Source organism: Molossus molossus, unplaced genomic scaffold (genome assembly GCF_014108415.1).
Source record: "Molossus molossus isolate mMolMol1 unplaced genomic scaffold, mMolMol1.p scaffold_m16_p_18, whole genome shotgun sequence".
Taxonomy (NCBI): domain Eukaryota; kingdom Metazoa; phylum Chordata; class Mammalia; order Chiroptera; family Molossidae; genus Molossus; species Molossus molossus.
In genome coordinates, this window is record NW_023425353.1 from 43,123,172 (window position 1) to 43,137,844 (window position 14,673).

Consider the following 14,673-nt stretch of genomic DNA (forward strand, 5'->3'; position numbering starts at 1 on the left):
GCTCATACACATTTTATCTGAAAAACTAAATACAACAATGGTATAAAGGAGACACAAACAATAGGGTATACCCTACTGTGAATGTCAAGAATTTATTCAAATATTATATAAGGAGTTTCAAAAGATCTTCAGCCTGTTTTCAAAAATCATTCTAGTATTCCCCACTAAAAGGAAAAATAAAAGGGCCAGAAGCTTATAATTAAAACATCTTATTTGAATAATCATTATTAATTCCAAAAATGTTGGTATAAGATACATTTTGACTAAAATTAAGGGTTTTAGGCAGTATAAGAAATCTAACTATAAATAGTGCTTAAGTCTAGTTATTTATATTTAAAAGAAAAAAATAAACCAAATCTATTAAAGGTTTAAAAAAAAAGATCACATTTGATGTGTAGTTTTTAAGAAATGTTCTTGCTCTAGAGTCTTGTCAAGAGAATATTCTATGGCAATAATTCAACCCACTTGTGTGCTTACAGTTCTCTCTTGGAGCAATAGAAGGGGGTGTAGGATGAATTTAAACCACATCCAACCAATGCTTCATTGTAGTTACTTCATACTTTTTTTTTTAGAACTGCGTCTGGAATCCTTTCTTTGCTTGAAAACAGGCGAATTCAAGAAACACAAATCTGTAAAAGGGTCCCCTCTTCTTAGTTTCCTATAAAGGTAAAAAGTGCTCTTTAGCATCCCAATATTAACTTCCTCTTCAGGATAAAGTTATTATAAAATATGCCAGTGTTAATATTCCTGCCTTAGTTTTTTTATCACAATTTTATATTTCAAATAAGACTCACCCCTGAACAAAGCTCCATAACCTTACTCCCCCAAAATGTATCATTAAAACTGAATTCCCACAAATTAAATACTTACGAAGCGAGTGTGGGTTCCTTATAGTTCACACTGACTGTGCACCTACGCTTAGGCAGAGACACTGGTGGGCTTTCTTCCTTCTCTTTTGGAGAAAGAGAAAGTTTTTTCATTTTCACTTCAGTATACAAGGGTACATTGGTGATATCCTTCAGGCTAAAATGAGGTGACTGGTATGTTTCAGGTACTTCACCTACAAAAACAACTTTTATTGAATATGGGTCAAAAAAACAAACAACCCACAGTAAATAAAATTGTATGCAATTACATATCCTAAATGTACACAAAACCCAGCATTTCATATTTTTTAACCTGTTCAACAGTTTTTCATCCTAGATGACATTGAAATGTTCACTATTGTAGATATGAAGAACTGATACCATAGTTTACTAAAAGTTAAAATTCTTGAAAATTAAAAAATTAAGTCATCTAGGATAGCTTGGGTGTAATGAATTAATTTAAACTATGCAGTTTCATTTTAGTCACACCTTGCTTTTTAGAATCATCAAGGCCTCTACCTCTTTTTTATTTTTAAAAATATGTTATTAATTTTTTAAAGCAAAGGAGAGATAGAAACATCGATGTGATAGAGAAACATTGATCCTCACTGGGGATCGAGCCCACAGCCTGGGCGTGTGCCTTGGCCGAGAATCAACTGGGACCTCTCAGTCCATGGGGTGATGCTCAATCCACTGAGCCATACCAGCCTGGCTTTTTGTTTTGTTTTAAGGCCTCTATCTCTTTCACTGCCAAAGCTTATTAAGTGACTTCCTATAGTCTAAGAACACAGCAAGATGATTTTATACTTGGTAACCCTGTTGTCCAGGGTTATCTGGGTTTCAAATATTCTTTTTTGTCCCTACATAAGCATATTGTACTATACTAATTATGATCATTTTCAGTTTGGAAAATATGGTTAAGCAATAACATCAGATCAGTTGTTATATTCTAGAAAGCTTAATGTACACACAAAACCTCCAGGGAACTTGTGAAAAATATGCAGATTCTGATTCAAGAGTATGAGGTATAGCCTGAGATTCTGCAATTGTATGAAATTTCCAGCTAATGCTGATGCTAAAGGTCCAGGGACCACACCTTGAGTAACACTATTTAGAATGAACTTTTTTCCTTTTAGAAAACTCATAGAAATTCTCAAATATACATAAAGGTGGAGACAACAGTATAATGAACCCACAGTTACCCAGCTTCAATAATTACCAACATTTTGCCAATTTTGTTTGATTTACTCATTAAAGCATATTTTTTGAAAAGATATTTGCATGCTATTACCACCACCTAAGTGGCTGGCCTTGGAAAGTCATTTAACTCTTTCAGGCTTTAGTTTCCTAATAAACAAAACAAGCACAATGACACCTCTGAACTTCAGAGTTGTTCTTAGGATCAAATAAAATAGCATGACAAAAATCTGAGAATAATACAACCTGACTGTATATGTTATTTTTACCAAAGTAACTAAAATTCCCAGATGAGAATCTTTGTGGGCAGGTGCAGGTTGTATCCTGAACCTTTGAATCATTCTGACTTTTGATCTAACAAAAGCAAAATCTTCTAAGCCACAGTTTTTAGATGTCTTACAAATATCCTACAAAAGAATACTAAGCCTGTCAATTGAGAAAAGAGTTTTTTGGTTTTGTTAGGCCACCTTCACTAACTAGAAAAATAATATTTAAAGTCATGGTTCCTGTCACATTGAATATAAAGCAAAGACATTAAAATGACAGATTACTGGATTTAAGTTTGATTTCATTTTTAAGGGGCTATTGCAGGTGAGCGTATAAAAGATATTTTAACTCAACCTAACGCCACAAAAAAGTTTTTTTCTTGCCTTGGAAAGCTTCATTTACAGAAAGTAAAAATGCTTCTTCCATAACAAGTAGTACAGCCGTCCCTCGCCATTTCACGCTTCGACTTTCATGGCTTCACTCTTATTGCGGTTTTTTCAAATACTATACATATATATACATACTATATTTGAAAAAATTGCGATAGAGTGAAGCCGCGAAAGTTGAAGTGCAAAGTGGCGAGGGACGACTGTATATAAATAAAGAATCCTGCTTCGCAGGTAGAGTCTGGAACTGATTAACCACGATAACCGAGGGCTGACCGTATTTGCTGTTTTTTTTTTGAAAATTTTTTCTGAACTTCTTGGGCTGACAATGGTTAATAAAATTACACAGGTTTCAAGTGTACAATTCTATCATCTGAATATTGTATTGTTTACCACCCAAAGTCAAGTCTTCTTCGGTCACCATTTATTTCCCCCTTTACCCTCCTTGTACTCATAACCCCCCCCCCCCCCACTCTTTGTATTTGTTCTTAAAGAGGATTTAAATTAGCTTAAAGCAGTTCAGAGCAATACAACTGTGATTTCCACCCCTGGTCCCCCACTATTTAATCAGACTGTTACTCCTCCCAAAGAGACAGATGGCAAGTCTCTAACCTCCCCCAGAGAAACAGATGGTAAGTATAGTATATAAGCACCAGGAGGGATCATTTATCATAAACATTAAAAATGCAGGCAAACAAGTAGATCACTTACTGGTAGGAGTTTTTGTTGACTGAGAACTCTCCATCTCTTTTTCATCCTTACATCTTAGTGCCCTTTTAGATCGTGGCCTGGTGACTGGGCTCCTATCTGATTGGCTGGTGAGACTTGGACTGTATTTGCAAGTGGGCAAATACAGGTCATCGGAATCATCTCCTGAACTACTTGATCCACAGCTGCTCACTTCAGATACATTGCTGTTTGCTTCTCTTTTGGAATCATTGCTCATTTTTTGTCGGAAAGGAGTGAGATGAACACCTTCTTCCGAATTAAAATTGTAAGCATCATTGTAAGTGATAAAATCATCTATTTTTTTGGAAACAGGTTTTTTATTTTTACTTTTGCTCCCTTTATACTTAGATACAAATTTTGCTTTTTTCCTCCTGTTAGCTTTTCTCTTCTCTCCTCTTTTTCTTCCTTGTGCATCTCTATGCTTATTTTTAGTTTGCTCAGATTTATACTCTAAAATGTCTTCTTTTGTTTTAGCAGATCTTCCTGGGTGAACCTGCTTTGGTGATAAGTTAATTTGATCCTTGTTCCATTGACAAACATTTTGTTCCACATTTTCAGATATGTGCATGTGTACTAGTGGATCTACAAATCTAACTGTTTCCAGTCCAAAAGATTGCTCTGACATATGACTGATTTCAGAATTATCCAAGGTGTTGAATTGGCATAGATTGTTAAAATGTCTCTTTAAATTGCGGCGGAGAGATACAGTTCTAGGTAAGATAGTATCAGTAGACATATCTTCACTTGACTCCAAATCAAATCCCAATCTGTCTTGAGAAATAGTAAGTACTTGCTCTGAGAATTTAAAAAATAAATGAGACAAATAGTTTTACTTTATGGAAATTTTAATTATGAGAATCTTAGAATTCAAAGTTAAAAATGGAATAAATGAAAAGTCATCTGTAGTTCCCATATTACCATCAATTTATTTGGCAATGATCAAATGATAGCTTCTACCTGACCTCTAGAAGAATTTTATATATCCTTCAAAAATATTCTAACTTAGGGTTTTATGTGCCCCTCATTTAAAGAATACCTAGTAGTTTACATGTATCTATGTGTATAGGATTAAGAGGAAAAGAATCTTATATTCCAAAGGAGGAAAAATACACCAAGAAAGTGGGAACTAAGCTGTTGTTTGAAAAATGGAAAAAATTGGGATAACTGGAAAGCCTTTCAGGTAGGAAATATCTGTATTTTTAAGAAAAGTGTGGAAATTTGGTGTTGCTTATTTTCAAATGCTTTCCCTTCTTCAAAGCTTAGGTAGAAGACTGATATTTGATATTAGGAACACACTGATTTAAAAGTAGAAAGAGCATGGCTTTGGAGTTCAGCTTTGAGTTTAAACCTTAACTCTTATGATCTGGGCTACTTCTTATATGAGATACTTTACTTCTTTGAGTCTATATAAAACGGGACTGACTGTACCTATATTGCAAGGTTGTTGTGAGGGTTAAGTGAGACAACATATGTCAAATGGGCTCAGTAAATTGTGGCCACAGTTATTTATAGGCAAGGTTTCTAATTATAGATTTGGCAAAATAAATGGATGTATTTTAAAACACTTATTATTCTCTGTAAAATAAACAGATTTGCTTTAAGCAGAAGAATACCAGGTGAGAAGATTTAAAAAGTTAAAAAAGAAAATTAGAGACATTGTTACTTGTTCTCAAAGACCTCATCTTGCCCTTGATCACATTTTCAGATTTTCGCTTGAATTACCTTCTGTTTGGAATGATTCTCCTTGTTCTGGAAGGTGAGCTTCCTGAAGAGGATCTTGCCTTAGAAAATACCATTAAAAAATAGAAATTCAATTAACAATTATGTAATAGAAATAAATGTAAGGTTTTCTTAAAATTAAAATTTTTAATTTTCTTTACTATTATTTCATAATTCCACTCTAAATCAGTACATCTGTTCTACATAAAAGGAAACCATAAAACATTTACACTGATTACATGGAGGCTGATTTGTTACAACTGACATTCAACTGTGAACTGGAATAAGTAACGTATCAAATTGGATAGTTCCTCCTTAAAGCATGCCAAAACTCTTAACTTCAATTAACTGCAGAAACAGCCAATCAGAATTGACTTAAAAAAATATATTAAAGAAATGTAGTTTGATTATTCAACTCTTTAGCAGTCTGCTTTATCATTAGCTGATAAATAGCTGTAATATTTTTATTTTTGGTAGTGGCTTTTACGATGTTTAACTATTGACTGCTCTGAAGTAAACATTGTTCACGTAAAACAAACAAATGAAAAAACTCTGTCCCTCTCTTTGGTGCATGGAAAGAGAAATTTTCTTTACACTCTAACACTATTAGTGGTGTTTCATTTGAATTATAACTTGATTCTTTATTTACTGTAGAGAATTGTCACTTCTGGACATCAAAATTTAAATATAGGTTTAGGCAACAGAGTTATGATAACAAACTAATAAAAAGTTTAGAAATCTTACAAAGACTCAAGTACCGCCCTGGCTAGTCTGGGTCAGTGGTTAGAGCGTCAGCCCAAGGACCAAAGAATCGTGGGTTCGATTCTGGTCAAGGGCACGTACCTTGGTTGCAGTTTGGTCCCTGGCCCTGGTTGGGGTCATGTGGGAGGCAACCAGTCGATGTGTCTCTCTCACATTGATGTTTCTCTCTCTCCCTTCCTCCCTTCCACTCGATCTGAAGATGAATGGAAAAATATTCTCGGGTGAGGATTAAAAAAAAAAAAAAGACTCAATTACCTCACCTTACTTTTTTGGCTATTACATATTTTGTCAGATATTAAAGTTCAATTTTAGAATTATTAAAATTAATATGGGGACACAAATCATATTAGTAATTACTTCTGTGAGGTCTGGGACATAGGCTTAAAAGGGATATGAAGAAATGGCTTATGGCAGTAGTTCCTACTTGAGGACAAGTATGCACCCCTAGGGGATAATGGGCAATGTCTGCAGACATTTTCGGTTCTCACAACTAGGAGAGAGGAATGCTACTGGCATTTAGTGAGTAGAGGCCGAGGATGCTGCTACATACCCCATAAGGCTTAGGACAGCTCTCTAAACAAAGAGTGATCTGGCCTAAATGTTAGTAGTGTTAAGACTGAGAAACCCCAGGCCGGAGTGATAACCATGCTCTATATCTTAATTGAGATTTTGGTTTGACTATATGTTAGTCAAACTCATTGAGCTGTATAATTATCATCTGTGTGTTTTACTGTATGTAATTATATCTCAATGATTCATAAGCAAACAAATAAAGTACACATGATCGAAGAGAAAGGCAAGAAGGTATACGGGATCTGACTGTATTTAGGAATAAATTGGTTTAGCAAGACATGTGACAGTGGTGTTAAATGTTTTATTGTATTTCTTCTCTAAAACAGACTATTTGTAGTACTATCAAAATACCATCATTTGAATAACCAATCCTTCCTTCTTAGAACAAAAACTTGGTATAGGAAAAATATTGAAGGGAATGATTTAAAAATCCTAGAAAAGCATCATATTCTTAGACATCAAAAAAAGTAACTGGAAGAATGATTTGGTTTGGCTATATATAATAAGAGTTTTAACATTTTATATTTTCTTAAATATATTCTCAGTAGAGTGAACATCAGACTCAAAATATGAGTTAATATGATGCCAATTTACTTTCATAGCCAGATCACAGAATTACACGTTTGATATTAATAAGCATAATAATGAATTTGATACTAACGGTAAATCCTTCACAAATAAATCCCCGGAGTTGCTGTCACTGTTGGAGTCCATTCCAGAGGAACTTACTTCATGGTTCTGTGAATGCATTAAAAGAAAGAAAACACTAGTAAAACTGAAATATTCATAACAAAGATCAGTTATTAAAAAATAAATATTTATTGACAGTCTATCATGGTGCCAGGCAGTGTTCTAGGAATTAGGTCTATAGCAGCTAAAAAAAAAAATTAGTTTTACTCTCTTAAAACTTACATTCTAGTGTGGGGAGAGAAAATTAAAAAACAAACAAGACAGATATATAAATAATTTCAGATAGTATTAAGTGCTATCAAAGATTTACTCAGGGTGAAATGACAGTAATTGAGGTGGGGGGCTCTTTTAGATAGGGTGACTTTCATCTGAAATCTGAAGAATGAAAAAGAGCCATTGAAAGAGCAGGGGGAAGAAAAAGCCGTGGAAACAGCAAATAGAAAAGTCATGATGTAGGAAAACTCTTGCTGTGTTTAGAAAAGAAAGGCAGTTGTAGCTGGAGAAAGTCACTAAGAACAGTAAAAAATCTGGCCTCTTGCAGAGGCCAGATCACATAGGGCTCTGAGAGCCATGAACTTGGATTGTAGTCTAAGTGTGATGGGAGGTCACTTAAATATTAAGCAGGGAAGTAAAATGATCTAACTTTTAAAAAGATCAGTCCGGCCACTGTGTGAAACATGGATTGAAATGGGCCAAGGAGTTAGGAAATCATCGTAGTAAGTGAAACAGACATATTAGCTAGGACTGGAATTCTGTGACTCTAGAGGTGAGGAAGGTTTTGAGTTGAACAAATGGGTAAGGCTGTTTTTATTGAGATGGGTGACTTATGGAGGGAAGTAGAAGTACACAGTATCTTTGGTGGGTGGGAACTAGTTTTGTACAAAATATTTGAGATCCTTTATAAATATTTAATTGGATATATCAAGTAGTTGTGCTGTGTGTGTGTAGGTCTTGAGCTATAAATTTGGAAGTTACTAGTAAGTAGGCAGAGATGGGACTAGGACAACTGACATTTCAAAGAAGCCAGCAAAAGAGACTGACATGGAAGAGTCAGAAAAGTAGAAAGAAAACTAGGAGAATGTGATGGTAAGAAAGCTAAATGATCAAAGTATTTCTAGCAAAGTGTAATCCCTGTGTTGTATATTACTTCAAGGTCAAAAAGAAAGAGACATGACCACTGAATGTGGCAACATGGAGGTTTTGGTGACCTTGACACATAGTGACAATAGAATGGCATGGATAAAGGCCAGATAAAAGTTGAGTTAAAAAATGAATGGAGCCCCAGCTCAGTGGCTAGAGCACTAGCCTGTGATTCCTGCTTAAGGGCACGTACCTGGGTTGTAGGTTTGATCCCCAGTCCTGGTTGGCATTGTGCAGGAGGCAACCAATCAGTGTCTTTCTCATATCAATGTTTCTCTCTCCTCTTTCTTCCATTCTATCTAAAAATCAATGGAAAAATATCCTTGGGTGAGGCTAAAAAGTGAATGGAAGCATTCACTGGTTGCTTCTTGTATGTGTCCTGACCAGGTATTGAAATGTAACCCTGGTGTACTGGGATGGCACTCTAACCAACTGAGATACCCAGCCATGGCATAAATCAGTGGAACAACAAATCGATGTTTCTCTTCCCCTAAAAAAATAAATAAAAATGGCTAAGATCACTTTTAAATAAAAGTAAATGGAGGCTGAACAAGTGAAGACATTAAGTGCTCTGTTGTCTTTGGAAAATTCTGCTGTGAATGGGAACAGAGAAATATGCAGATAGAGATGAGATCAGGAGAGGTTTCACTTATTTTCTTTTACTCTGAAGTTGATTCTAAGGCACATTTGTATGATAGAATGATTCAGCAGAGAGGGAGATAAATGTTGGAAGAGAGTGCAAACTTTCAGGAGCAAAGTCCTAGTGGAGATGAGAAGAAGGGAAATGATGCACAAGGAGAGAGTTTGGACTCTGACGGGAGCTGCGACACTTCTGCCACTGCAACAACAGGGAAGATGGAGAATATGAATATAGATATAGGCAGATTTGTGGACTTGTATTAGGAAGATGGGCGTGCCAGTCCGATTCCTTAGAAATCATTCTAATTCAATTCAGTTGTTTTTTGAAAGGCGACACACATATAGTATGCTAATGTTATAATGCATAGCTTAAAACTGTTCATCAGAAACCAAAAAAGGAGAAGAAAAAAATTAGGAAAGATTACATTCTGAAGGAAAATTTTATTAAATAATCTAATCCTTACATAAAGGTAAAGAAATCATATTTAATCTTTATAAAGAAAATTCTCTACTACACTGGATATGAATATACTACACATGCATTCTATATATCATATAGAAAAAATGTGGAATCACCTTAGCTGCACGGAAGCAAGAACTCTTTCACTGACTCCTGTCAACAGAGAGGTGACTTTAATTCCTTTCTCAGGTCCATATCCCTCCCCTGATCACTATGGTCTGGCTTTCTTCTCTGGTCTCCTACTAACACAACTGTCTTCACTGGCACAGCAAACAAATGGCCACCAGGGAAGAAAGTAAATTGTTAACACCTGACACTCAACACTACTTTTCTCTTTCTCTGCCCCATGAGTTTCCCTGGCAGTGGCTTCTGGGAAAAAGAAAGAAGAAATTGGCTCATCATTACTCTTCTCAGGATTAATGTGTAATAACACACAAAGAAAACCAAGCTTTCTCCGTGTCTGTTATAGTTTGGCTGGCCTTTCTATATAGCCATGGACATAAACAGAAAGATTAAAAATGTGGACAGGGTCCTGACCAGTTTGGCTCAGCAGTTAGAGCGTTGGCCTGCAGACCAATGAGTTGTGGGTTTGATTCTGGTCAAGGGCACATACCTCGGTTGTGGTTTGTCCCCGGCCCTGGTCGGGTCATGCTGGAGGCAACCAGTCGATGTGTCTCTCTCACATGAATGTTGCGCGCTCTCTCTCTCCACCTCTCCCTTCCTCCCACTCCATCTGATGATAAAAATATCCTCAGGTGAGGATTAAAAAAGAAAATGTGGCCAGGAGAATGTTCAAGATATTTCTTGTTTGGGAATTAATGTATAATCTTCTTTATTTAGCCAACTAGTAAGTAAAAATGATTCTCTATAAGCACATACTTCCCACACCCCAACTGAGGTAGCTCTTATAAAACCCCACTGGACGTAGCAAAACTACATAAAGAGCTAAGATTTATAGTACCAATTAACAGTTATTAGCAATTAATAGCATAATTGATCTAAACTACTAAATCATAGCTTTACTATTTTTCCTATGAAATTCAGCCTTTGTAATGAAAATACCTGAGCAGGTTCTTCTGTTTGTTGTGAAGTAAGTTTTTCTTTCAATGCATATAACTGATATGTGAGGTAGTAACATTCTTTTCTCAGCTGTAGGATTATGTCTTGGGCTTCTCTCACTTTGGATTTTTCATTTTCCAAAGCTAAAACTAACATTTTGTTGTTGTCTTGGTAGTTTTTTAGCAGAGTAGAAGTATTGGCTAAAAGAGGATAAAGTTTTTTATTATTAGTTATTAAATATAAATTTAAAAAGTGACGCAAAAGGACAACATGAAAATCTTACTGATTATTTGGCATGGTGCAACTATAAAAGACTTTCGTTTGCCAAGCTCTGCCAAGTTTTTATTCCTTTTCTCTTTCATTCGTTTCTTTATGTCTTCAAGACTGTCTTGAAAGGACTTTTTGAGGTTTCTTTCCTTGGCCATCTTCTGCCTATGAATTTAAAACAATAAAAATATTTCATTTTTCTAAAGATGTCATCATCAAATACAAAAAGAGCTTGAAAACCGTCTGTTGATAAAGAATGATTAAACAGAGACATTAACTGAAGAATAAACTCAAAGTACATGGCTAACCTGGTAATAATCAAAATTCTGCAGTTTTTAAATCTCGTTAATATTTTTGGTATACATATTATCCTCCCCAAGTACTTTATAGGGTAGGTTTAATAAATGTGGATTTCCAATCCAAAGACTGAAATATGCCACTTATTTATTCTTTAAGAAATACTCACTGGCAGCTTACCATATAGTAGGTACTATGGGAAATTCTTAATATTATATTTTGATATTTGTTTCCTACAGGCAGTGCTTATGACCAACTTTTAGTGTTTATTAGGCTTACAGCATTAGTTCAGAGGCAATCATATATCTGGGCTTTGTTTTCAAGTTTTTCTCTATATTACTTATCAGATTAGGTTATTTGATTACGTCCCAGTCTTCCACGCACTTTTAACCCAGTGTTACTTTAGATATGCACATGCTCTCAGAAAAGTCAAAGTGATCTTCAGAGGTATAAACTGTGCAGCACTGTATACAATTGTAATAGGCTATTACAACAACGACAGAGCTAGAACCGGCAGAATCTGGGGCACAGGAACATGTCAGTTTTCTCAAAGTTATTCTAAAATTCAGGCCTGCTAAACTTCCAGTACATCATGAATATACCAAACCAGACATTTAAATAATGATTGTTTTACAATACAGTTAAAAGTAGCAAAACATGCACTGATAGTGGAATATACTATTGAGTACATTAATACGTAAGTATACTTAAATCTTTCAATGTGGCAAATCAGGCTTCAGTATTCTGCTACTAAAGCATGTCAAACTACTTTTCATGAGCATCTTGTACCTTAGATTGCACTTTTGCAGATGTTAAAATCGCAAAAAATATTATTTTCCTGTAACAATCCATGTATACAACTTTCACTACAAAGGCTACCTTCATCTCTTCCTAGTCAAATCTCTTCCTGGAAACTTACATTTTCTTGAGCATTTTTCTCCAGGCCTTACTCATTATCTTAAACATAGATAGACTGGGATGTTCCCAGTAGAGAAAGCACAACTGTTCTTAAAGCAGGGACGTTAAGTGGGCTGTTTTCCAAGTTCCAGCCGCAGATGTTTGAAAGCCATACAGATTACGTAACAGATCAAGTGAGTTTCGTTCAGGTATCTTAAAAACCAAGTGTTATCTTGAAAAGCAAAAGCAAAAAAACCCTGTTATTTAATCAACTTAAAATCCACACACACACAAAATCGCCGCTGGGAGGTTTCACTCCCCGTGCGGGCCGCGGCCGGCACCGAGGCGGCGTGGAGAGGACGCAGGGCTGGTCCCGGCGCGGGAGGCCGGCCTCGCCCGGTGCTGGTAAGGGCTCTGGCTCCCAAGAACCGGGAATATCGGGCCTCCGTCCGATCCTGTCACCGCCCTGCCGGGGGCTCCCTGCGGTCACCGACCGAGCACCAGCGCGGGGCAGCTCGGAAACCAGCTGCCAGCGTGTGTGCCGTTCGCTGAGCCCGGCTTTCAACTACGGTAGATGCTTTGTTTGCACATCAGTTCACCCAACGCTACAAGGCGGGCGGCGCGGGTCCCCGCTTATCCAACAAGAGGAAACTGGATGGTCGGGACGCGTGGGTGGGGTGGCCCGGCAGACAGACACCCGGGAGGCCCGACTCCACGGCCTCAGTGTTTGGGCCCCGCACTCAGAACGACAGAGGCCCCGAGGGAAGAGGCGCGGGGTCAGGACGCTCTGCTCCACGTCAGAATCCCGCGGCCTCCTCGTTCTCGGAGGCGCTTCGGGAAGGCCAGCGCGGGGGTGGGCGCGCTGCCGGGAAAGGGCCAGGAGACCCGCCTCCCCCTGGTACCTCCGCCACGATACCTTGGCCACCGCTTCCGCAGCAGCGGTCTCCCTCCTCACATCCCGAGGCCCCGCGAAAGCGTCCGGCGGATTGTGCGTCGGCTTCCCGCAGCGCCAGTTCCGTCTCCCGTCACCCGCCGACTACCGCGGCCGCATTCGAAATTCGCATCCGCGTCCACCCATTGGCTGGCTGGAGGCGGTCACGTGAGACGGCGGCGCAGCAACCGACGTAGCAGAGCCCCGCCCCCCCGGGCGTCCCCACGTGACGCGCTCTCGACAAGCATCCACATCCGGGCGTCCGCCGTCTGAGCACTAGGAGGGCGGAGCCGGTTGTCGGGCGGTCGACCTGCTCGCTCTTCTCTGCTCTAAGTTGTTGGCTCTCGTGGGTGGAGCCGCTCCCAGACCTTTCCCGGGTGGGTGCTTTAGGACGTTCAGAAGCTTCCTGTGTTTTTGGTTTTGCAGTGCCCCTTCTCCGAGGCTGTGCTCCAGGGTTCCCTCTTGTGAGAAGAATCTCCTTGGTTGGTTGCCGGGCCAAGCAGTGGAACTGCTTCACGGAGGCAGCTTTTAGGGGGCAACGGTGGGGAACGGATTTTGGATTCACGGGGCTGTTATTGGGGAAGTTGCCGATACCTGAAACATTCTGCTCCAGGTTCTTTCTCTTTGCCCGGCTACCTCTGGCTCTTTAACCCTCAGGAGATGGCACCACCCGGTTACTCCCCCGCAAGTCTGGGGGAATCTTTAAAAAAAAATTTTTTTTTTCTTTATTGAATTTAGGGGGAGAGGAAGAGGAGGGAGAGAGAGAGAAACATGGATAAGAGAGAACATCCATTGGCGTTCTGCTGCATGTCCCCCACTGGGGATGGAGCCCACAACCTGGGCACGTGCCCTGACCCGGAATGGAACCAGTCCACCTGGTGCACGGGTCTACGCTCAACCTCTGGGCCACACCAATTGGGCTGGGAAATCTTTTTCATTGATTCTTCTTCCTTAGTCACCCAGTCCGGCCAGTTCTACTTTCTAAGTATTTCTCACCTCCAGACCTCACTATTTTTCATCCCCTAATCCAGCCTACTACCTAATCTCTTTCCATGAGCTGCATGAGCACCTACTCTGACCATTGACTCCACTCCATTGTGTTCTTCATAGTGACATTTAAAAAATATTTTCATTTTATTTATTTATTTATCGAGAGTATTACAGATGTCTCCCATTGCTCCCCTCCTCCTGGTTCCTGCCCCACCCCAGGTGTTCACCACACTATTGTCTGTGTCCATGGGTTATGCATATATGCATATAAATTCTTCGGTTAATCTCTTTTCCACACACACATTTTGGCAAAGCAAATATGATTGACTACAAAACTCTTAAATTTTGGCTGCCAATAGCATCTAAGCACTTCTTGGTGTTTGGTCCTTAAAGAGCCACCTGGTTCCTGGGAACCTCTTCTGGATTTTCTTTCATTTCCTTGTCCTTCTTCTTGCTGCTCTTGCCCTTGCTGTTCTGTTTGTCAAGAAGAGTGCTCCCTCCCTCGAGCCCCACTTACTCTTATGCATGCTGCAGGTGTCATTTAGATGTAAATTCTTCCAGAAGCCTTATCTCTCCCTGTCCCCAGAGTTCTACTAGTACCTTACTTTGTGCTTCCTTAGTGCCATGCATATTCCCCTTGGTAGTCCTTGTAGCACTGACTTGTTATTCATTGCCTGTTTATTCAAGTTGCATAAGGGTAGGAACTATATATACCTGTTCATAGTTAAATCTTTAGCATTTGTTTAGTAATTTGAAGGAAGTGGTAAATATTCACTGGGACAGTAAAGCAATAGCTAAATGAAA

The 14,673-nt window shown here is 38.6% G+C and overlaps 1 protein-coding gene across 3 annotated transcripts; it reads right to left on the bottom strand.

The window, feature by feature from the left end:
• Window positions 1–537: 537 nt before the first annotated feature.
• Window positions 538–12,972, bottom strand: SGO1 (shugoshin 1). 3 transcript variants are annotated; one of them, XM_036267092.1, is made up of 8 exons: window positions 12,865–12,972; window positions 10,771–10,919; window positions 10,491–10,687; window positions 7,161–7,237; window positions 5,168–5,226; window positions 3,428–4,240; window positions 871–1,060; window positions 538–658 (listed from the first exon to the last, which is right to left on the bottom strand). In XM_036267092.1, the coding sequence occupies exons 2-8, from the start codon at window positions 10,910–10,912 to the stop codon at window positions 550–552; spliced, it is 1,587 nt and encodes a 528-aa protein (XP_036122985.1). In that variant the 5' UTR covers window positions 10,913–10,919; window positions 12,865–12,972; the 3' UTR covers window positions 538–549. The 3 variants fall into 3 exon arrangements, with proteins under 3 accessions (XP_036122985.1, XP_036122984.1, XP_036122983.1); XM_036267091.1 differs by having other exon boundaries at window positions 871–1,072; XM_036267090.1 differs by lacking the exon at window positions 12,865–12,972 and adding an exon at window positions 11,971–12,158.
• Window positions 12,973–14,673: the final 1,701 nt, after the last annotated feature.